This window comes from Chanodichthys erythropterus, chromosome 7 (genome assembly GCF_024489055.1).
Source record: "Chanodichthys erythropterus isolate Z2021 chromosome 7, ASM2448905v1, whole genome shotgun sequence".
Taxonomy (NCBI): domain Eukaryota; kingdom Metazoa; phylum Chordata; class Actinopteri; order Cypriniformes; family Xenocyprididae; genus Chanodichthys; species Chanodichthys erythropterus.
In genome coordinates this window covers 44,409,297-44,432,726 of record NC_090227.1, presented here as the reverse complement: position 1 = coordinate 44,432,726, position 23,430 = coordinate 44,409,297, and the positions used below count along the sequence as shown (strand labels likewise).

General features: G+C 39.5%; 2 protein-coding genes across 6 annotated transcripts; one reads left to right on the top strand and one right to left on the bottom strand.

Moving 5' to 3' along the window:
- Positions 1-1,792: 1,792 nt before the first annotated feature.
- On the bottom strand, positions 1,793-20,191 carry ulk3 (unc-51 like kinase 3). Of its 5 annotated transcripts, none has more exons than XM_067390695.1 (16): positions 19,681-20,191; positions 11,471-11,626; positions 11,271-11,391; positions 11,085-11,180; positions 10,827-10,970; positions 9,417-9,499; positions 8,887-9,042; positions 7,504-7,609; positions 7,388-7,428; positions 7,213-7,315; positions 7,069-7,133; positions 6,906-6,984; positions 5,674-5,714; positions 4,384-4,431; positions 4,243-4,306; positions 1,793-3,324 (listed from the first exon to the last, which is right to left on the bottom strand). In XM_067390695.1, the coding sequence occupies exons 2-16, from the start codon at positions 11,546-11,548 to the stop codon at positions 3,308-3,310; spliced, it is 1,242 nt and encodes a 413-aa protein (XP_067246796.1). In that variant the 5' UTR covers positions 11,549-11,626; positions 19,681-20,191; the 3' UTR covers positions 1,793-3,307. The 5 variants fall into 5 exon arrangements, 3 of the variants coding, with proteins under 3 accessions (XP_067246796.1, XP_067246794.1, XP_067246795.1); XM_067390693.1 differs by lacking the exon at positions 19,681-20,191 and adding an exon at positions 11,693-12,069 and having other exon boundaries at positions 11,471-11,611; XM_067390694.1 differs by lacking the exons at positions 10,827-10,970; positions 19,681-20,191 and adding an exon at positions 11,693-12,071 and having other exon boundaries at positions 11,471-11,611.
- tars3 (threonyl-tRNA synthetase 3) lies at positions 12,327-23,430 on the top strand. Its single transcript, XM_067390692.1, has 19 exons — positions 12,327-13,199; positions 13,328-13,414; positions 13,507-13,694; positions 13,778-13,901; positions 13,975-14,099; positions 14,179-14,296; positions 14,405-14,469; positions 14,550-14,628; positions 16,007-16,153; positions 16,631-16,729; positions 16,812-16,978; positions 17,368-17,530; positions 17,741-17,878; positions 17,959-18,036; positions 20,906-21,006; positions 21,084-21,188; positions 21,477-21,549; positions 22,889-23,003; positions 23,091-23,430. Exons 1-19 carry the CDS (start codon positions 12,768-12,770, stop codon positions 23,237-23,239), a joined length of 2,553 nt encoding a protein of 850 aa, XP_067246793.1. The 5' UTR covers positions 12,327-12,767; the 3' UTR covers positions 23,240-23,430.

Genomic DNA, 23,430 nt, shown 5'->3' with positions numbered 1-23,430 from the left:
AAATCCCCGTGTGGCCACAAGCAGCGCTGTAGCGGACGTCAGTCTTCTTCTATGGTCAGTTTTCTCTTTCAGGTCAGTTAATATCGTTGCATTTGACGAGAATCATACAGAGCAACTTAGTTAAACTGTTGACATGTTTATAGCAGACGTTAATGCGTCTGGTTTGAGTGTACTTGTGTAGAGTTTCTGCTTTAATATTTCTTGAATTCACAACGGCTATTGAAGTTTCACAAACTTTGTACAGAAAAAGAATTTATTTATGCATTTTGGAATTTTTAAGAAAATAAAAGTCATGCTGAAAATCAAGCAAATTTGTCATCTGGTGTCTGAAAGACGTAATATTTATTTCCAAAACCAGTGAACGTAGATGTTTCATGCGATTAAGGCGAGACGCTACAGGCACAAACATTGTTTTTCATGCACTCTTCAAAATAAAGGGTTTTTTAGCAGCGATGCCACAGAAGAACCATTTTAAGTTCCCAAAGAACGAGTGAACAGCATCTGTGACAAACATTTTATTGATCTAAAGAACCTTTTTCTATGGAAGCTTGTTTCCACCACTGAATAAAGCATAAGAAAGGTATAATTGTGAGTTTATATCTCACAGTTCTCAGAAATCGCAAGAAAAAAGTCCGAATTGTGAGTTTATATCTTTTATAACTCTCAATTCTGACTTTATTTCTTTCAATTTTGAGAAAAGAAGTCAGAATTGTGTGATTAAAAAAGTCAGAAATCTTCAGCATCTTTAAACACACCAAACTTTAGTTTTATTCATATCTGCACTGCCATTCAAAAGTTTGGAAACTTTACTATTTTTAATGTTTTCGAAAGAGTCTCTTCGGCTCATCAAGCCTGCATTTATTTGATCAAAAATACAGAAAAAAAAAAACAGTAATATTTATTACAATTTAAAATAATGGTTTTCTATTATAATACACTTTAAAATATAATTTATTCCTGTGATCAAAGCTGAATTTTCAGCATCATTACTCCAGTCTTCAGTGTCACATGATCCTTCAGAAATCATTCTGATATGATGATTTATTACAAATTTGTGCTGCTTAATATTTTTTTATAACGTGATACTTTTTATTCAGGATTCTTTGCTGAATAAAAAGTTAAAAAAAGCAGAATTTATTTACATTAAATCTTTTGTAACAATATATACTACCATTCAAAAGTTTGGGGTCAGTATTTTTCTTGCTTTCTTTTTTTTTGGAAGAAATTAATACTTTTTTCAGTAAGGATGTGTTAAATTGATAAAAAGTGATAGTAAAGATTTATATTGTTAGAAAATATTTCTATTTTAAATAAATGCTGTTCTTTTTGACCTTTTATTCACTAATGAATCCTGAAAAAAGTATCACAGTTTCCAAAAAATATTAAGCAACACAACTGTTGATAATAACTGAGCATCAAATCATCATATCAGAATGATTTCTGAAGGATCATGTGACACTGGAGTAATGATGCTGAAAATTCAGCTTTGATCACAGGAATAAATTACACTTTACTATATATTCACATAGAAAACAGCTGATTTGCATTGTAAAAATATTTAGTGATTTTTACTGTATTTTTAATCACATAAATTCAGCTTTGATCACAGGAATAAATTATATTTTAAAGTATATTAAAATAGAAAACCATTATTTTAAATTGTAATAATATTTCACAATATTACTGTTTTTTCTGTATTTTTGATCAAATAAATGCAGGATTGATGAGCAGAAGAGACTCTTTCGAAAACATTAAAAATAGTAATGTTTCCAAGCTTTTGAATGGTTGTGTATGTTCTGAAGGCGTGTTCATGCATCTTTCACCTCAGGATTTTCTGATTTATATCCAAAATCCCCTCTTGCATTTCAGAAAACGTAATACAAAAAAATGTTTTTGATTCCTAAATCAATCAGTCGATTACGGTCTAGTTCAAATGTTTAGTGTCTTCAGTGTTTTCGTTTGTTTCAACACCGTTTCTTCAGATTCTAACCTTCAGCCGTTTCTCGGTGGAGAACTGTAATGTTTGCACGCTTTATTCTGTGGTTTAATTGGAAACGTCTGTGGAAAGCCGCACCGCAGATGCCGGAGGGTCTGCAGTCGTTCGTTTTTGGCTTTTTCTGTGAAAACAACGACCAACTGAAGGTACGCGGCTCTTTCCTCCCTCGTGAACGGCCGGGAACCAAATCAAAATAAACAAAAGCCGGAGAGCTGCTGGAGGGGGAGGAGAGCCGCGGGAGTGACACTGAGCCGGGGTCCTTCCTCATTTATCTGCTTTCAGGACTGACCCAGATTTCAACCCCCACTTCACACACACACACGGATTGTAGAGCCAGCATTGTGTCCTGAGGGTACAATGTCCTATTCACGACGGCCACGTCAATGTAAGGGGACTCTGTGTGTGTTTCTGAAGGATCACTCCTTTACACACACACACACACACAGTTCTTCCTCAGGCGATCTGATGTTGAGTTGGCATGACTTCTCCGAGCTGGAGTCAGACAGAGCTGGCATGAACAACAACAGCGTCATTGTGTTTTTGAGAGTCTCGATCAGTAACCAAACTCCAGATCTGATCAGACTCTTTCACGGGAGCTCTCAGGTTAAGAAGCCTGTAATTAGTGCCATTTGTTAAGTCAGTCGTCACTAGCTCTAGTTGAGTGTGTGTGTGTGTGTGTGTGTTTTGGCTCAATCAGTTGAAGTTTATTTGAAACTGAGAATTAAACATGAGCTGAAACTGCTGTTCATGTCAGATCAGATGAAGCGTTTAATTTCAGGCATTAGTAAATGTTAACTGAGTATTGTTCATGTTCACTGACGGAACCGTCAGCGATGTGTTTTGTTGTTCTCCGGATGGATCTGATGGTTTCTGCAGGCTGATTTATTCCAGAGAGGAAAGAGGAATGCAGGGGGAGGAATTATATTACTGTAGGAATTTGGAGAGGAAATGACAATTTATGGCCAACAAAAATTCATAAAGCAAGAAAATATTCACCCGGAGAGAGTGAGAAATACAGATGAACGCTTTCATTCAGATCAGAATCAGTGAATAAATAATCTCACAATCATCAGGAACACACAAACATCAGTGATCTGTCGGATCAAACTCCCTTCTTTAAATGTGTGTGTGATTTTACAGTCATGAATCTCGTTCTTTCAGTTGTGAAGCTCTTTTTTCTCTCAGTATAAAGATCTCAGATGAAATCAGCGAGACTGACAGCAGTTTGAACGTCTGCCAGGATCCAATCAGATGCTGGGAATTCTAGCCATGTGACACGCCGCATCTGTTGCCATGGCGAGAACCCGCAGCTCACTGTAAACAACAGGCTGAAAGAGAGGGAGAGAGTGTGTGAACATGTTTCTACACGTGTGTTTTACACATAAACGCTCAGTATGAATTATCATCAGCGGCTGTCCAATGAAAAGTGATTCTGTTCATTGCGAAGAAATTATGTTCTTCCTCAGTTTTCCAGCACTAAACATTCTTAAATCAAATTAAAGGGTTAGTTCACCCAAAAATGTAATTTCTGTCAATAATTACTCACCCTCATGTCGTTCCACACCCGTAAGACCTTCGTTCATCTTCAGAACACAAATTAAGATATTTTTGATGAAATCCAAGACTCGTCTATATATAATCAACACTTTCAAGGTCCAGAAAGGACATTGTTAAAACAGTCATGTGACTGCAGTGGATCAACCTTAATGCGATGAAGAGACGAGAATACTTTTTGTGCGCAAAAACAAAACAAAAATAACCACTTTATTCAACAATCTCATGATCTTACGCAGGTGACGCAGTGAAGCTTCCGTGTTTACATCCAAATGCCAGCTCAGTATTGGCCAGAGCTGGTCATGTGATCAGCACGACGAGCCGGCTGGCCAATAATGAGTCGAACCTGGAAGCGCTGGACGTAAACGACGTATTAGAATGACACCGAAGAGAAGAGATTGTTGAATAAAGTGGTTATTTTTGTTTTGTTTTTGTGCACAAAAAGTATTCTCGTCTCTTCATCACATTAAGGTTGATCCACTGCAGTCACATGACTGTTTTAACGATGTCCTTTCTGGACCTTGAAAGTCTTGATTATATATAGACGAGTCTCGGATTTTATCAAAAATATCTTAATTTGAGTTCCTAAGATGAACGAAGGTCTTACGGGTGTGGAACGACATGAGGGTGAGTGATTAATGACTTATTTCCTGTTGAAGGTCATGTGATGTGTGAATGTCGTCTGCACTCACAGGATCTGACTGATTCAGCCGCGGCGTCTTTCTTCAGCGATTCATCCGTCTGAGTTTCCCGCATCTGCAAACACACGTGAGCTTTAGACTCTGCAGCGACACTGAAGGTGACGGTGATCATGTGACACTGACGGCGTTTACCTTGATCAGCTCTTTGAGGTATTCAGCTCGACTCATCAGACTCTTGATCTGAAACGAGAAACAGGACTGAGATATTCATCGGTGATGGAGTTCAGCACTGGATCTGTTTTCTCTCGGAGCAGGAGCTGTTTTTATTAGCCGAGGGCCGAATATCACAGCGGTGACATCATTAAAACAACAGGTTATGTGATCTGGACGAGTTTGGGGAAGAAAGGAAACGTCCAGCACATTGTAACAAGGTTATTATTGCCAGTATCATTTATATACTGTTATAGTTTTTATTCATATTTTTTTTATTTTATTTTGCGTATTCATTTTCTTTTTTTTAGCATTTTTAGTAATTCTGTTGTTTTTGTCATTTTTTTTAGTGCATGTTAAAAAAAAGTCTATATAGTTTTTATTAATTCTTATTTTTAGTTATTTTAGTTTATACTAAATGAAAACGAGAAATTCTGCCTTGGCAACCAGCTGAAATCAAAGTTTTATTTTATTTCAAGTAACTTTTTTTTTTTAGTTTTCATTATCAATAATAATCCTTTGGCACTCATTCCTGATTCAGGGCGGGAATCTTTACAACACTTTCCATGACATCATCATCATCATCTTCATCATCATCATCACAGGGCCTAAAACTAATTTGCCAATGGCCGGTGACATAAGAACATTTGCTGACCATAAAGATTCTCTATTCCAATTTCGATACTAAAACTAAGTTTTCAGGTAGAGACTCTGAATAAACGTATAATAACACTGCATAGTCATCACTGTATGAATTAAACATATATTAATCCTTATTAAAGATACAAAAGTTATTCAGTCAAGAGCAGTGAGTGATTTTCTCTTTGTCTTTTGTAGTTTGATTAACATTAAAAACACAGACAGCAGCAGGAATATTAGGCTGCTGTCACTTTAAGAGCGAATGCACGGATCCTATAAACTGATGCACATGCGTTTACTTTCTGTTTACGTTCACTTAAAATGTAACTGGCTATGTACCAGGATACTCGGATGTTTTTTGACAATTTTGCAAGAAGACGTGAAACAGAGCTCAGTTTAGTATCCGCGCGCTGTCTGAGACGCAGCTTTCTGGGTGCGCGCGAGTCACGAAATGAGCTCCCTTTCGCGTCTTCTTGCACTTGAATATTTAAACTTTCGTGATGATGCAGCGCTGGCCCGTCAACTGTCCTGAAGATCGTTCACTTTCATGCATTGTTAGAATGCATAGAAACACTTTTACTCGCATTTGGCAAGTGTTAATTTTTGGTCCAGAATAAACACTGATCATCTCACCTCGAGGTGGAGCAGCTCTCTGCGCCGGCCTTGAGCTTCAGCTGGAGGAGACAGAGAGAGACACACTACAGCACACTTCAGTCCACCACACACCTTCAAACCCTATCAATGTGCACACCAAAAGCCAATTTAATTATTTGCATGAATAAATTACATACAAATCTATTCATGCACAATGCAAAGACGCGAATAGAGGAAAATTCGCTCTGGGTGATGTGAATAACATGACGCGATTGCTGCGATATTCACCTCAAATAGTATTGAGGCATTCATTATTGTATACCTCAAAATTTATGACACAACTTCTTATTCATACAGAGACCGGACAAAAAAGGAGGTGGAGAAAAGTACACGAGGAAGCTGGACCTGGTAACTGACACACGGGACTGAAATGATCTCTAGCGTTAATTTTGATCACGGCTTATCTTGAAAAACGAACACAATTTGACATTCGTTGTAGAAGTCACACTGCAGGACTGTGTCCCAAATCTTCTGACACTGAGGAAAACACGCAACGGTGATTAATCGGCTGTCGGTGAACGTCAAACTAGCGATCAAAGACTACAGATTTTAGCCTAGGATTACAGGAATCTTTTAGGATTCTCAAAACGACCAAATCGTGGCCAAAATCGCACTTGATTTTACTTGATTCCAGCTATGAGTTTTACATTACCTGGGATTCCCGGTGAGGACGCTCCTCATCGTGCAATGTTTTTATTTGCGCGAGTGACGCGTCCTCAAGTTTGCTTATTTTTATAAGTTTGCTTAATTTATAAATCAGGTTCTACACGATGCGAATACTCGCTTCGCTTTTGGTGTGCACGCACCATAACACTCTCTGAGCAAGAGTACAAACTGAGAAACGTTTCACAACCGGGCTTATTATGTCTCGCAGATGCCTGAGTCTCGCACACTGAGCCCTAGAGCGGCTGTGTTTTGATTAGGCCGGCGCTGGCGTTAGCAGCGTGACAGATCCACAGCGGGAGCGAAACGGCCAAAAGCCCCGCAGTGAAACGTGAATCCAGCAGGGTCTCGCTCTCTGAGCTCACTTCATCCTCCAGCCTTGAGTAGTTTAAGAGATAACAGTTTTCATTTGTTTCAGTATTTAATAACACTGAGAGCTGATCTTGACGAGATCCAGATGGCAGCGAGATCGTACCGCACACGCTGACCTGGCACAGACCCATCGCCACATCTGGACGTTCTGCTGTTTCATGTGTAAGTAACTTTACCCGCCAGCGCCAGCAGCAGCTCGCCCAAACTCTGCTGGTACAGATCCAGCGTGTCGTAGTCCTCCGCGCCGCTCTCCTCCTGCACACACAGCCCGTCGCAACTCCGTTACCCATCATGCAACGCTGCAGCTCACATATGCAAATAAGCCATCATAACAGTTACCTGGGCGACAGCAGTGGACGCTACTTCCAGCGCAGCCAGTAAACGGGGGTGATCTCTGGACATTTCTGTGAAAGACCACAGATCTGAACGTGAGCGGTCACTGCGGGTTTATTGTGTTGAGGACAGTAGTGCAGGACTGGTTACCTATTAAGATGTTCCTGGTTGATTTCGCCGCCTCAAAAGTGATTTTGTTGTCCGATCTGACCAGAGCTTTGAGCTCCTCGGCTCGAGAAACATACTGATTCACCTGAGAGCGAACAGAGAGCACTTAAGAAAGAATTGATTATTATCTCAGCGTTCTCACGGTGTTTAGAGTCACCTTCTGTCTCAGCGCTTCCTTCCTCAGTCGGTCCGTCTCATCTGAAAGCACAGAGATCGTGAGAACGGAGATCTGCGGACTCACGTATCAGAGAAACAGAGGCGTTTGTGTCTTACAGTGAATGGCAGGAACGAAGTGTTCCAGTGCACTACAGTAGAGCGATAACGCAGCTGATCGCTCTCCATCCTGGTCCTTCTGCACCGCCTGCATCACCAGCGCTTTCTACAAGACAAATGATCCACTTCATACATCTAGTGTCTGTCACATGAGCTCAGAAACAGAGAGAGAGAATAATATATATAAACATTTTAAGAAAATGTGAGAGGTGCTTTCTGTGGCAGAACTCAGCACTCTGTTGATCAGTTGTTGCTAGGCAGTTTCTAGGGTGGCATGGGTGGTTGCTAGGGTGTTATTCTGGGTGGTTGCTAGGCATTGCTAGAGTGTTTTGGGTAGTTGTTAAGGTGTTGCTAGGTGGTTGCTAGGGAGTTGTTAGGCTGGGGTGTTGCTAGGGTGCAGTGCTATGGTGTTCTGGGTGGTTGCCAATATATATATATAAAGGTGACCTGACTAGTTGCTGGGGTGTTGTTAGACGGTTACCATGGTGCTGCTAGGCAGTTGGTAGGGTGTTCTGGGTGGTTGTTAGGACGTTGCTATGTAGTTGCAAGGGTGTTTATGTGATTGCTAGAGTGTTGCCAGGCAGTTGCTAAGAAGTTGCTATGTGGTTGGAAGGTGTTATTAGTCGGTTGCCAGGATGTTCTGGGTGGTCACTAGGGAGTTGTTAGGCTGGGGTGTTGCTAGGTGGTTACTAAGGCATTGCTAGGGTGTTATAGGTGGTTGCTATGGAGTTGCTAAGGTATTCTGGGCGGATGCCATGATCTAAATTATGGTGACTTGACTAGCTGATAGGGTGTTGTTTGCCATGGTGTTACTAGGCTGTTGCTAGGGTGTTATGGGTGGTTGTTAGGATGTTGCTATGTGGTTGTTTGCTAGGGTGTCACCAGGCAGTTGCTATGGAGTTGCTAGGCAGTTGTGGATAGCCGTAAGGGTGTTGTTAGTCAGTTGCTAGGATGTTCTGAGCAGTTGCTTAGGTATTCTGAGTTTTTGAGTGTTTGCCAGGGTATTCTGAGTGGTTGCTAGGGTACTCTGGGTGGTTACTAGGCAGTTGTTAGGGTGTTTAAACTGGGAAAAATATGCAAGTGATGATGCTTTGCTTTGCAAGCACCGCTAAATAATAAAGGCCTGCTTAAAATCTGAACTGAATCAAGAGCCCATGAATCAATATCAAATTGAATCATGAAATCAGTGGCACAAGCAGCTCTAAAATAAACACACAAGCCTGTTAATATAATCCTGCGTTTGCAGAGCAGCATCTGCGTGACACATTTGCTCAGGTTTGGTCTGACACCAGCGACGAGCAGCAGCGGTTTCTCCACTTCAGGACTAAAATAAACATGTGAGTGATAGCGTGACTTCATCTGCGCTGACTATCTCACACTCACAGCCTTCCCGAGGCTCTCAGCGCTCGGCATGTGCTCCAGATCCACGAAGGGATGCAGGAAGAACTCGTGGAACGTGATGCGGGTGTCCGGGTCTCTCTCGAGCAGCCGCAGCAGCAGGTCTCGACAGTCACGAGAAACTCTGGCTCCGGACGGCAGCTGCACACAGAGAGCAGAGTACGTCACTGTCTAACACAACGGCACCATCTAATGCTGACAGAGAAAATTGACAGCTTTTGTTTTTATAGAGTATTGTAGTGTTCATTCTTAATGATTTATCAGTGATTTAAATTCATGATCCTGGTAATCTCAAATCAGAATATCTTCTCCTCCCTCTTGCAGCATCTCTTCTCTTCTCTGATGATGAGGGCGGGGCAACCTGTCACTCACATGAGATCCACCAATAGCAAACCACAACCATCCAATCAATTCCCCACAGACAAATTCAAGCCCCGCCCTACATTTGTTCTTGTTTGCAAAGTCGTTAGTGCAACTTCTCTTTGTAACTGGATCCAGTATTCAGCGATTCTCACCTCGACGGGTTTCTCACTGCGGATCTTCTCTTCCAGTTCAGCGAATGATCGTGAGGCAAACGGAGCCCGTCCAAATAAAGCTTCTGCCCTCAAAAACACACACATACACCAGTGTTCAAAAGTCTGGAATCATTTAGATTTTCAAATGCTTTTGAGAGAGTCTCTTCTGCTCACCAAGATTCATTTATTTGTTAGACAGTACAGTAAAATCAGTAATATTGTGATTGTAATATTGTGAAAAATTCAGTAAAATTATTCCAATTTAAAAAAGCTGTTTTCTGTGTGAATATATAATAAGCTTTAATTTATTCCTATGATCAAAGCTGAATTTATTTGATTAAAAATACAGTAAAAATCATAAAATATTAATCTAATCTAAAACAGCTGTTTTCTATGTGAATATATAATAAAATATAATTTACTCCTGTGATCAAAGCTGAATTTATTTGATTAAAATACAGTAAAAATCATAAAATATTATTCCAATCTAAAACAGCTGTTTTCTATGTGAATATATAATAGAATATAATTTATTCCTGTGATCAAAGCTGAATTTATTTGATTAAAAATACAGTAAAAAAAAATCACAAAATATTATTCCAATCTAAAACAGCAGTTTTTCTATGTGAATATATAATAAAATATAATTTACTCCTGTGATCAAAGCTGAATTTATTTGATTAAAAATACAGTAAAAATCATAAAATATTAATCTAATCTAAAACAGCTGTTTTCTATGTGAATATATAATAAAATATAATTTACTCCTGTGATCAAAGCTGAATTTATTTGATTAAAATACAGTAAAAATCATAAAATATTATTCCAATCTAAAACAGCTGTTTTCTATGTGAATATATAATAAAATATAATTTACTCCTGTGATCAAAGCTGAATTTATTTGATTAAAAATACAGTAAAAAAAAAAATCACAAAATATTATTCCAATTTAAAAAGCTGTTTTCTATGTGAATATATAATAAAATATAATTTACTCCTGTGATCAAAGCTGAATTTATTTGATTAAAAATACAGTAAAAATCATAAAATATTATTCCAATCTAAAACAGCTGTTTTCTATGTGAATATATAATAGAATATAATTTATTCCTGTGATCAAAGCTGAATTTATTTGATTAAAAATACAGTAAAAATCACAAAATATTACAATGTAAATCAGCTGTTTTCTATGTGAATATATAGTAAAGTGTAATTTATTCCTGTGATCAAATCTGAATTTTCAGCATCATTACTCCAGTCTTCAGTGTCACATGATCCTTCAGAAATCATTTTAATATGATGATTTGATGCTCAAGAAACATTTATGATTATCAATGTTTTTGTGGAAACCTTGGAAGATATTTTGAAGAATGTTAGAGCGCGAACATCATTGGACCCGAGTGAGCTCACCGTACAGAATGACCCCGACGGACCACAGATCCACTCGAGCGTCATAATGTCGTCGACACACCATCTCTGGAGCCATATAGAGCGGAGAACCTCTCAGAGCGTGCTGCTCGTCCCACGGACTCATGTACTGCGCGAAACCAAAGTCTACACACACACACACACACACACACACACACACACACACACACACGCTTCAGTCATGCTATTATCCCTGTGGAGATGCTGAAGATCACAGTTCAAACGACATGCGAGTCTCACCTGCGAGCTTTAACACGTTTCCACTCAGCAGAATGTTCTGAGGCTTGAGGTCCAGATGAGAGATGTTCTTCTCATGGAGAAACTGAAGAGCACATGCTGAAACACACACACACACACACACACACATCACTTCTACACTGGCCTTTTCTCAGTGTGTATCACTCATGTGTTTCATGTGTTTCATACCAATCTGCTGCAGGCAGCGGCGAGCGACTCTTTCCGGGAGGATCCGGCGACTGCGGATAAAAGAGGACAAATCTCCTCCTGAACACCATTCCAGAATCAGATAGATGTGATCACTGTCCCACTGACAGACAGAGACAGGGATGAGGATCAGTACATCAACACACACAGTGAACTGCATGCTGGGAATGTTCTATCCGTACCTGGAAGTCTTTGAGCTGCACTATGTGAGGATGCCGGACCGTTTTCAGGATCTCGATCTCGGTCAGCAGATTCTCCATGGAGGTTTTATTGAGGCTTTTCTTACTGACCACCTTCACAGCCACCGCCTCCCTGCTGTCCGTCTGCAATCACACGAGCTGTCAATCAAATCATGCAGATCATCAGTAAACACAGGATATGATCAGAGATCGATAATCACTCGCCTTTCTGAACGCTTTATAAACTGTGGCGTATGTGCCGCTTCCCAGTTTCTCGGTGAGAATAAAGTCTTTGAGCTTCGGCGGAGCGAAACCCGCAGCCATCCCGAACCGGCATCAATCAATCAATAATCAATGATATTTACAGCACAGCGGTTTCCTCTGCAGAATCTGAGCCATCAAAGCGTACGATTCAACCTCAGACTGTTGACTTTATAATATTGTAAATCATAGATTATTTAATATATGATCTTGTAGAGTTCATAAGCGTGTTGACATGAAGCGCAGCGGGTCTGTTTACTTCCGCTCACTGACGTCATGCACCAGCCAAGCGCGCTCACATCACTGACACCTGCCGGCCACATCAGGTAAGTTTATATGTTATAATTTCTACTTTTAATAATTTAGTACGTCATAATTGACTTCTGTGTCATAATTGTGACATAAAAAGTCAAAATAATTACTTATTAGTTCATAATTGTGACTTGGTATGTCATAATTATGTCATAATTTATACTTTTTAATAACTTAGTATGTCGTAATTATTTTTTATGTCATAAATGGGCTTCTATAATTCTGTACTGCGGGTTTGTGCTGTTTTTGGGGGATGAAATGACTGATGAAATGGGTTGAAATGACTGAAGTGTGTTTATTTCTGTTCTGAGTCACGCGGCTGTTATAAATAGCGTCATGTCGCAGCTGACCGGCAGGTGGCGCTGTGCGGCGCTTCAGCTCATATTAATAGAATGGAGCAGGTAGAAAGGAAAGCAGCATGGACGCTAGCGTGTGAAAATGGGTGGACGTTGTGTCTGATTGGTCGGGTACAATGTGTTTGCATAAAAAAAATCGATTTTTATTCTTCGTTTTGTGTTTTTTTTTTTTTTTCAAATTTATTACTGTAGTTATTTAGGTGTAAATTATACTTTATTCAGAATCAACGCGAATCATAGTTTTTCTCGATGCATTTATATTTTATCTTACTTAAATGAACATGTTTTATCCTTAAAACATTTTTCCAAACAATTACATCTAGCCTTTCCATCAAAAATATTAATAAATAAATAAACATCGTGAGATTTGCATGCATCTCAATGGAGGATTCTGCAGTCTGGGCCACCGAGCGCCTCCTAGTGGAAGGATCAGTTCGTGTCTCTCCCTGAACTCGTATCCAGTGTGTCGGTTCATCCCGTCAGCTGTGAGGCGGAAGATGGCGGAGCGCATGGCTGCACGTTTGTCCGCTCAGGAGGAGCAGATCGAGGCGTTGAGTCGCGAGATCCGCCGCCTGCAGGACGGACTGACGGGCGGGTTCGACTTCAGCACCCTGGCCAGCGGCCCGAGCCTGGACGCGCTGCGCACCGAGAACCAGAAGCTGAAGTACCGACTGCTGCACCTCCGCCGGAGCCTCCGAACCGATCAGGAGCTGGAGGAGCAGAAGGAGTGGACAAAGACCCAGAAGAACCAGAACCAGAACCAGAACAAGACTGAAGAACCAAAGGAGAAGATCCGTCCAAAGGTGCGTGACAGATGATCCTGGACCAGACAGATCCATTTATCTATCTATCTATCTATCTATCTATCTATCTATCTATCTATCTATCTATCTATCTATCTATCTATCTATCTAAACCTGTTTTTGTGTAGAATGCTGCACCATCTCGATCCAGTGCATCAGATGTTCAAGAGAAGAACAAGAAGAAGGAGAAAGTGAAGGTGGAGACCGCAGGAGAGGTACAGTAAGAGCGTCTGCGGTCACTCTCCAGCACAGCTGCTGTCACTCTGACCTCTGACCTCTGACCTCTTTCTCTCATGCGCTGGAGCAGCTGAAGCCGTGGCCTGCTTTCGTCTCTGATCGTCTGGAGCTGTATGAGCGTCTGAAGAAGGAGAGCGACGCTCTTCTGGCCGAGCGGGTGGCGAGCGCTCACTCCATCAGCGTTCAGCTCCCGGACGGACAGACGCTGAAGGCCACAGCCTGGGTCACGAGCCCGTATCAGCTGGCCTGTGCCATCAGGTGAGGAGCTGCTGGAGGAGTGAGGATAAACCCGTCTGTTCATTGCAGGACTGTGTTCATGTTGTTGGTTTGTGCTGATGCAGTCAGGGTCTTGCGGATAACTGTGTGATCGCGCGTGTGAACGGAGAACTGTGGGATCTGGACCGACCGCTGGAGGCCGACTGCAGTCTGGAGCTGCTGCGCTTTGACCATGAGGACGCTCAGGCCGTGAGTTGACTCCTGAATATATATATTTGTGTACACACACACACACACACACATTAGTTGTTTTCCGTCTCAGGTGTACTGGCACTCCAGCGCTCACATCCTCGGAGAGGCCATGGAGCGTTTCTACGGCGGGTGTCTCTGCTACGGGCCGCCCATCGAGAACGGCTTCTACTACGACATGTTCCTGGACGGACAGAAGTGAGTTGAAGGTGTTTCAGAGCTGATCTTCATCTCGTCAGAGCTTCTGTAGCGATCGGTGTGTGTGTGTCGTTCACAGAGGAGTGTCGAGCACAGAGTTCAGTGATCTGGAGCTCATCTGCAGAGGAATCATGAAGGACAAGCAGCCGTTTGAGAGACTGGAGATCCGTAAGGAAACACTGCTGCAGATGTTCAAGGTGAGATTCACTTCATCACATGGATCCCGTATTAACACAGTATTGCTCACTGTTAGTTAATGCATTCACAAATGAGCCCTTACCGTAAAGTGTTTCCTCTATTTCTAGTACAACAAGTTCAAGTGTCGCATCCTGAACGAGAAGGTTTCCACGCCGACCACGACGGTCTACAGGTAACACAGGAAGTGATGTTTCTCCATACGGCTGCTGTAACGCCTCGTTCCGTCATGAATTTAGCCTCTTCCTGTGGCAGGTGCGGTCCTCTGATCGATCTGTGTCGCGGGCCGCATGTGCGACACACGGGCAAGATCAAAGCGCTGAAGATCTATAAGGTACTCAAACAGCTTTTGATATGATCTGAAACGACGTGTGAAATTTAGTTTCTGTCAACACTGATTCATCTAAAACACTGATGATCCACAGCTGCAGCTCTGCAAGAGCTTTATTCAGTCCAGCGAGATGACAGATGAACTGAACTGAACTAAAATGAATTGAACATGATTTAATTGAATGGAATTGAATTGAATCGAATAGAATTCATTTTAATGTAATGTAAGTAAGAATTACATTTATTTGAACAGAATTAAATAGAATTTAACAGAACAGAATAGAATTTAATGGAAGAGAATTTAATTGAACAGAATTGAATGGAATTGAATTAATTGGAATTGAAGGGAACAAAAATGTTACACAAATGTTAAACAATATTATGTTAAATTAAGTTAAATGGAATTGAATGGAATAGAATTCAATTGAACGGAACAGGATTAAATTGAATTGAATGAAAAAGAATTGAATTAAATGGAGCTGAACAGAACTTAATTGAATGGAATAGACTTAAATTAAATGGAATGTAATTGGACAGAACAAAATTAAATTGAATGGAATGGAACAGAATTGAATTGAATAGACTTAAATTAAATGAAATGTAATCGGACAGAATAATTTAATTAAATTGAATGGAACAGAATTAAATTGAATTGATTGAATTGAACAGAACAGAATTTAATGGAAGAGAATTTAATTGAAATTAATTTAACAGAATTGAATGGAATTGAATGAATTGGAATTGAACGGAAAAAAATTTAATTGAATGGATTGGAATTGAACGGAACAAAAAAAATAGTTTATTAATTAAATTAATTAAACTAAATTATGTTGAAGTAAATGGAATTGAATTGAATGGAACAGGATTAAATTGAAATGAACAAAAAAGAATTGAATTGAATGGAGCTGAACAGAACTTAATTGAATAGACTGAAATTAAATTAAATTGAATGGAACAGAATTAAATTGAATTGATTGAATTTAATAGAAACAGAACAGAATTGAACAGAATTGAATGGAACAGAATGTAATTTAATTGACTGAAATTGAGTTTAATTGGAAATGAACAAGTAAATTGAATTGATTTAAGTTGAATGGAATTGAATTGAATGGAAATGAATTGAATGGAATAGAATGGAATTGAATAGAAAATGATTAAATTGAATTGAATGAAACAGAATTCAGTTGAACAAAACAGAATTGAATACAATAGAACTGAACAGAAATTATGTGAATGGAATTGAACTGAACGGAACAGAATTAAATTGAACAAAACAGAATTGAACTGAACAGAACTGAATTGAATGGAGCTGAACAGAATTGATTTGAATTAAATTGAATGGAATGGAATGGAACTGAACTGAATATGTGTCTGTTGTGTAGAATTCCTCCACGTACTGGGAAGGCCGTTCTGACATGGAGACCCTTCAGCGGATCTATGGAATCTCTTTTCCTGACAGCAAAATGCTGAAGGAATGGGAACGTTTCCAGGAGGAAGCTAAAAACAGAGACCACCGCAAGATCGGGAAGGTGCAGTATGAGAGAACGTCAGCTGATTTACTGAGCTCTCGCTTTATCATTGGCTAAAATATTCATTTAAGATTTCAAGTTAATATTTCTATCATTTATATATAGAATTGGCTGTTGATGTTTATTCATCTCATTCATTATCAATCTTCATTTTGGATTTTTCTCAATGACCGTGAGTGAATCTGTTTCTCGACTCTTGTAGGGAGCAGTCGTGTCTGTCCGGTTCTGTCCGGCTCATAATTTCACACAAATGTTTGTTCTCCTCATTACTCTCGTTCTCTTGCCTCGTTAAACCTCAGCGCTGCCCACATCGGCCGTGTCACGTGATCTATAGTGGGTTATCTTGTATATTTTTATACTGTCGCTGGGGCCAGTTTGTCAGATCAGACGTGTCTCTTCACCTCCTGCGGAGCAACGATGTCACTTCCTCCTCATGTGTGACTGAAGAAGGTTGTTAAGATCTGGTGTGATTTACAGGATCAAGAACTTTTCTTCTTCCACGATCTGAGTCCAGGAAGCTGCTTCTTTCTGCCGCGAGGAGCTTTTATCTACAACACACTGACGGATTTCATCAGGGTACGTCTGAGAAAGAGCGCAACACAAACCACAGTTCAGCCCTCAATAACACCCTAAGGTGTGTGTGTGTGTGTGTGTGCAGGACGAATACTGCCGACGCGGCTTTCAGGAGGTGGCGTCTCCAAACATCTATAACAGCAAACTGTGGGAGACGTCGGGTCACTGGCAGCATTACAGTGAAAACATGTTCTCCTTCCCTGTGGAGCAGGACGTCTTCGCTCTGAAGCCCATGAACTGCCCTGGACACTGGTGAACACGCTCACAATCTGTCCTGTGTTCCAGCACAAATATCTAAACATTCTCAAATCACTGGAGAAACAAAATGACTGAAGATATTAAATCTTGTTTACTGAAAAATGCATCAAAATGAAGTGAGTTTGTGCTGAAAACAAGAACAAACATCTGCCAGTGGAGTCAGAAAAAACATCTTCATTCAAAGTGAAAACAAGATTATTTTTCTGACCCTGTTGCCAGATTATTTTGCTTGTTTTAAGCAAGCAACAAGAATTTAAATAAAAAAATAACAAGAATTTCTAGATATTTAGACTGGAAACAAGACAAAAAATCTAAGTAAGAAAAACGTTTTCTCTCTGCACATGCATTTAATCATTATCATTCTCTCCCGCTTCCTCCGTCAGTCTGATGTTCGGTCATCGGCCGCGCTCCTGGCGTGAACTTCCTCTCAGGCTGGCCGACTTCGGCGTGTTGCACCGGAACGAGCTCTCGGGAACGCTGACGGGTCTGACGAGGGTCCGGCGCTTCCAGCAGGACGACGCTCATATATTCTGCACTATTGATCAGGTGCAGCGAGGCGTGTCAGCCTGTGTTGGCTGTCATGCATTATTAATCATTTTTTCAGTGTTTTCAGAAGCTCATGATTTAGGAAAGACACAATCTCACGATTGAACTTTATCTGTCATTTACATAAAGCTCTGAAAGCTCGCTTTACTCCACCAGCAGTGACTTTCATTAAAGCAGATCATTTAGAGATGTTTGTTCGTGTTGTTTCAGATCGAGTCTGAGATGAAGGGCTGTCTGGATTTCTTGCGCTGCGTCTACGACGTCTTCGGCTTCTCCTTCCAGCTGTATCTCTCCACGCGTCCGGAGAAGTTTCTGGGAGATGTTGCAGTGTGGAATCAAGCCGAGAAGGTTCCAGAATGCCGTTTATCCGCTGTCTTTGAGATTTGGGCTGTTTTTCTTCAGTATTAACTGAGTTTTTATTTTAATAGCAACTGGAGAATAGCCTGAATGAGTTCGGAGAGCCATGGAAGCTGAATCCAGGAGACGGGGCTTTTTACGGACCGAAGGTCAGAACTCCTGTGTTCATAAATCGCCTCAAACTATGGAAGCTTGTTTCCACCACAGGACCAAAAAAAACCCCATAAAAACTGTCATTGTGATGTTTTATTTTGCAGTTCTCACTTTTTTTTCTCAAAATTGTGAGATATAAACTTGCAATTCTGAGAAAAAAAAACTCATGATTTTGACATTTTCTCGCAATAGCGAGTTAATATTAAACAACTCTGACTTTTTGCAAGATTGTGAAAAATAAGCTGATTGCGAAAAAATTCTGAATTGTGAGAAATAAACTTGCGACATACGAGAAAGTCAGAATTGAGAGAAATAAACTATGATTGCAAAAAAAACTATGATTGCGAAAAAATAAACTATTGCAAAATAAACTACAATTGTGAAAAAATAAATTACAATTGTGAAAAAATAAATTACAATTGTGAAAAAATAAACTACGATTGTGAAAAAATAAACTACGATTGTGAAAAAATAAACTATTGCAAAATAAACTACAATTGTGAAAAAATAAATTACAATTGTGAAAAAATAAACTGATTGCAAAATAAACTACGATTGTGAAAAATAAGTTGATTGTGAAAAAATTCTGAATTGTGAGAAATAAACTTGCGACATACGAGAAAGTCAGAATTGCAAGATATAAACCTGAGAAAAGTCAGAATTGTGCCTCGATTGCGAAAAGTAAACTATTGCAAAATAAACTACAATTGTGAAAAAATAAACTATTGCAAAATAAACTACGGCTGAATCCAGGAGACGGGGCTTTTTACGGACCGAAGGTCAGAACTCCTGTGTTCATAAATCGCCTCAAACTATGGAAGCTTGTTTCCACCACAGGACCAAAAAAAAAACCCCATAAAACTGTCATTGTGATGTTTTATTTTGCAGTTCTCACTTTTTTTTTCTCAAAATTGTGAGATATAAACTTGCAATTCTGAGAAAAAAATAAACTCGATTTTGACATTTTTTTGCAATTGCAGGTTAAAATCACACAACGTTTTGCAAGTTATAAAGTCAGAATTGCGAGAAATAAACTTGCAATTGTGAGAAAAGTATTGTGCTGCATCTCCTCTGGGTGGTTTCTACCGCGACCACATAACACTATCTTGGTCACGAGCCACTTCCTCTACTCAACTCCTGTAAAAGGTTCACCTTTATAGATTCAGGAGGAGTCAGGTTGGCGTATGATATTTTCTTCTTAGATTATATTGTCTCAGGGTCTACTCTGATCACTACCGTACCCCCCGGGCCTGTGGTTCAGATATCAACCAAGCCTACCTGGGTGTGGTGTGGTTATCTTTCCGTTCAGTGCCGCACAGCTGCTCTTCGCCCTCAGAGGACAGAGGAATGCTCTCCCACGGCCCACTCTGCTGCCACTGATTGGCAACCTTGACTGACTTTGTAAAGTCCGTCAGGATATCTTTATAAAAATCTATCTTTTTCAGACAATCAACTTCTGATACCCCAAATGGATTCTCACTCTACAGTAAACAGACTGAGGCAACACTATCAGAGTTTGAGGGCAGTCCTCATTCTCATTTTATTATTTCTTGCAAAGGCAAAAGCTAAATACACCTCTCTATGCCAGCTAAGCTGGAAGTTCCATGGGCCAGGATAAACCATTATATTTTAAAGCTTACCCTCTTCTCTACTCAGAACATGTTCTCTCTAAGAACATCAGGTGTCTTCTTTGATCTTCTGAGGTTTGTGGTCTGGAGATGGCTTCCGCTTGCTTGTATGCTCTTTCTTCAACCGATCTTTCACACTCCAGAGCTCTAAGCTCCTGCTTTTAAATTCATTTTGATGCACATTATCTCTTCATTTACGACATGTTGCTTCTACTTGCGTTAACGTATTACCTATATGCGTCAATTGCTGTTACTTTTGCATCAATCATCTTTTTTACTTGCATCAATGCATTTTCTGTTTGTGTTTTGATCAGATTTCTACCTTGCCAGACATTTGTTTTTCTAACGGTCTTCATTTTTGGCAGTTAAACAACAATGCTTCTGTTCTCCAGAACCCATGTTCACCCACACACATAAAGCAACATACGTCATCTTCACAGGATGTGGTATACACAACACTTGAGCATACAGCATGTGCGTTTTTGTCACCTTATGTACCCCTAGAGATTCTCCCAGATCAACAATTTTCTGCTTTTATTATATCTTTTCTGATAATTGAAATCTTTACCAAATTGTCTGGAAGAGAACACTCCATTTCTCATGACAAGAGAAATAAGCTATGATTGCAAAACAATCTACGATTGCAGAAAAATAAACTACGATTGCAAAAAAAACTACGATTACAAAATAAACTATGATTGCGAAAAAATAAACTACGATTGCGAAAAAATTCAGAATTGTGAGAAATAAACTTGCGACAAATGAGAAAGTCATATTTGAGAGAAATAATAAACTACAGTTGTGAAAAAATAAACTGATTGCAAACTAAACTACGATTACAAAATAAACTACGATTGTGAAAAATAAAGTACGATTGCAAAAAAATAAACTTGCAAAATAGATTGCGAATAAATTGAGAAATAAACTATGATTATGAAAAAATAAACTACGATTGCAGAATAAACTACAATTACAAAATTGTAAAAAATTCAGAATTGTGAGAAATAAACTTGCGACATACGAGAAAGTCATAATTGAGAGAAACTACGATTGTGAAAAAAAACTATGATTGGAATAAAATCTGAATTGCGAGATATAAAATTGCAACTGTGAGGAAAAAAAGCATTAACCTTTTTTATTTATTTTGTTTTTGCTTATTTTCCATGGTGGAAACAAGCTTCCATATCCAGACGTTTCCCAGCAGGAATAATCATTTCTCTGAACTCTTCTGCTCCAGATTGACATCAAGATTAAAGACGCCATCGGCCGTTATCACCAGTGCGCCACGATTCAGCTGGACTTCCAGTTACCCGTCCGCTTCAATCTCACATATGTGGGGTGAGAACAGCTCCGCACTCGCTGTAAACGCTCAGACGGCTTTACAATCTGTGTTATAACTGTCTGAACCGTTGCAGGAAAGATGGGGATGACAAGGCCCGACCGGTGATCATTCACCGCGCCATTCTGGGCTCCGTGGAGCGAATGATCGCCATCCTCACGGAGAACTACGCCGGGAAATGGTGAGAAACTGTTCTGAATCATTTTAATCAGTGTTGTTATTGTTAGCCAAAACTATTAAAAGTAAATAAATCATGAATAAATAAAAGCTGTTAAGATAATTTCGGTTACAGTGGTAATTAAAACTAGTTTTATTGTACTAACTGCTTACATTCAGCAGCATTACATTGCAAAGCTGCATCACACTTTGGTTGATGCCAGAAAAGTGATTGTTTAATGAATAACTGTAGTCTCATAAAACTTGACTTGGTCTTCTAAAGCTTGTTCTCGTTGTGTCTGTGTTTCCTCAGGCCGCTGTGGTTGTCTCCACGTCAGGTGATGCTGGTGCCGGTTAACCCAACTCTCGAAGAATACGCCAAACAGGTACAAAATCAGCTCTGTCATCACTTACTGAAGAACAGAGACTGTTCCTGCTCTTATTATGAACGATTCATGAGTGCGATTATGAGAATCAGAATTGCGATATAAACTTGCCATTAAGAGAAAAAGTCATAATTGCAAGATATAATCTACGATTGCAAAGAAGCCAGAATTGTGAGACATAAACTTGCGATTGCTAGAAAAAGTTAAAATTGCGAAAATATAAACTTGCGTTTTACTAGAAAAAAAATCAGTTGTGAGATGTAAACTTGCATTTACAAGAAAAAAGTCAGAATTGCGCAATATAAACTTGGGTTTACGAAGTCAGAATTGCGAGAAACTTGCATTTACTAGAAAAAAACCAATTGCAAGATGTAAACTTGTTTACGAGAAAGAGTCAGAATTGCAAAATATACTCTTGCATTTATGAAGTCGGAATTGAGTTTTTTGAGAAATAAACTACAATTGGGTGAAAAAAAGCCAGAATTGCAAGATAAAACTCACTATTGTGAGAAAAGTCAAAATTGCGAGATAAACTCAGAAAAATCAGAGTTGAGAGATGTAAACTTGCGTTTACAAGAAAAAAAGTCAGAATTGCGAAATATAAACTCGTGTTTATGAGAAAAAAGTCAAAATTGCGAGATAAACTTGCATTTACTAGAAAAAGATCAATTGCAAGATATAAACTTGTTTATGAGAAAAAAGTCAGAATTGCCAGAAAAAGTCAGAATTGCAAAATATAAACTTGCGTTTACAAGAAAAAAAATCAGAATTGTGAAATATAAACTCTAGTTTGAGGAAAAAAGTCAGAATTGCGAGACAAAATCAGAGAAAAATCAGAGTTGCGAGATAAACTCGCATTTACTAGAAAAGAATATTATTAATATGAACTTATTTATGAGAAAAAAGTCAGAATTGTGAGAAATAAACTTGGGTTTACGAAGTCAGAATTGCAAGTTATAAACTCGCGATTGTGAAATAACCTCAAAATCACGAGAAATAAACTACGATTACGAGAATCTGTTAATCTTTGTAATCGTATATCCTGTGAACTGTCAGTGTCTCTTGCTGTTTTTTTCCCATATTTCCTATCACATATTTTAGTGATCATCATAAATTAGGCGTTATTTGAAAGCTTAAACAATCAAAATTCACCCTCTGAAAACTGTTTTGAAATTGGATGTTGCCATTGAAATAGTACTTTAAAAACTTTAAGCGACTCAATTTTTGTGATATCGACTTCAAATTTGGAACACAACTTGGTTAGACTTTGATTTTACAGCATTCTTAAAGTCCAATAATCAATAATCTTCTGAGGGTCTTGATCTTCCTCCCGCTCCAGGTCTGTAAACGGTTCGTTGAAGCCGGTTTTATGGCCGATGCTGATTTGGATTCCAGTTGCCTTCTGAACAAGAAGATTCGTAATGCACAGCTGTCGCAGTACAACTTCATCCTGGGTAAGAAACGAGCGTCCTCTGCGCTCAGAGCGATCGAGTGTGAACGCGTGCGCTGATACGCCTGTTTGTCTCTGTTTGTCTTCGCAGTGGTGGGCGAGAAGGAGCGTGTCACTAACAGCGTGAACGTGCGCACGAGAGATAATAAAGTGCACGGAGAGCTGCCGCTGGAGGAGGTGATGGCCAGACTGACGCTCCTCAGACAGTCCAGGTGCCGCAGCGCTGAGGAAGACTTCTGAGTCTTTATCGTCTGAGATGGGAAATCAGTCATATGAAGGAGGAATACACTAATGTTTACTCTGAGAGATGCACTGGAGGATGTTCTGTGAACGAACGGCTTTGTTCGCTGGCCGTGTGTACCGTTGTGATGGTTTGGTGTTAAAGTGTTTTGCTGTTTGTGTTCAAGTGCTGAAGGTTTGGAATAAAGACT

What these genes read in the sequence shown, in the direction of transcription:
- ulk3 (XM_067390693.1), bottom strand. Translation starts at nt 11,791, where the DNA reads ATGGCTGCGGGTTTCGCTCCGCCGAAGCTCAAAGACTTTATTCTCACC. An exon ending in TTTATAAAGCGTTCAGAAAG is followed by an intron (nt 11,612 to 11,692) that starts GCGAGTGATTAT and finishes GTGTGATTGCAG; the next exon opens with ACGGACAGCAGGGAGGCGGT. An exon ending in TGCAGCTCAAAGACTTCCAG is followed by an intron (nt 11,392 to 11,470) that starts GTACGGATAGAA and finishes TCTGTCTGTCAG; the next exon opens with TGGGACAGTGATCACATCTA.
- tars3 (XM_067390692.1), top strand. Translation starts at nt 12,768, where the DNA reads ATGCATCTCAATGGAGGATTCTGCAGTCTGGGCCACCGAGCGCCTCCT. An exon ending in TATTCTGCACTATTGATCAG is followed by an intron (nt 17,531 to 17,740) that starts GTGCAGCGAGGC and finishes GTGTTGTTTCAG; the next exon opens with ATCGAGTCTGAGATGAAGGG. An exon ending in TCGAAGAATACGCCAAACAG is followed by an intron (nt 21,550 to 22,888) that starts GTACAAAATCAG and finishes CTCCCGCTCCAG; the next exon opens with GTCTGTAAACGGTTCGTTGA.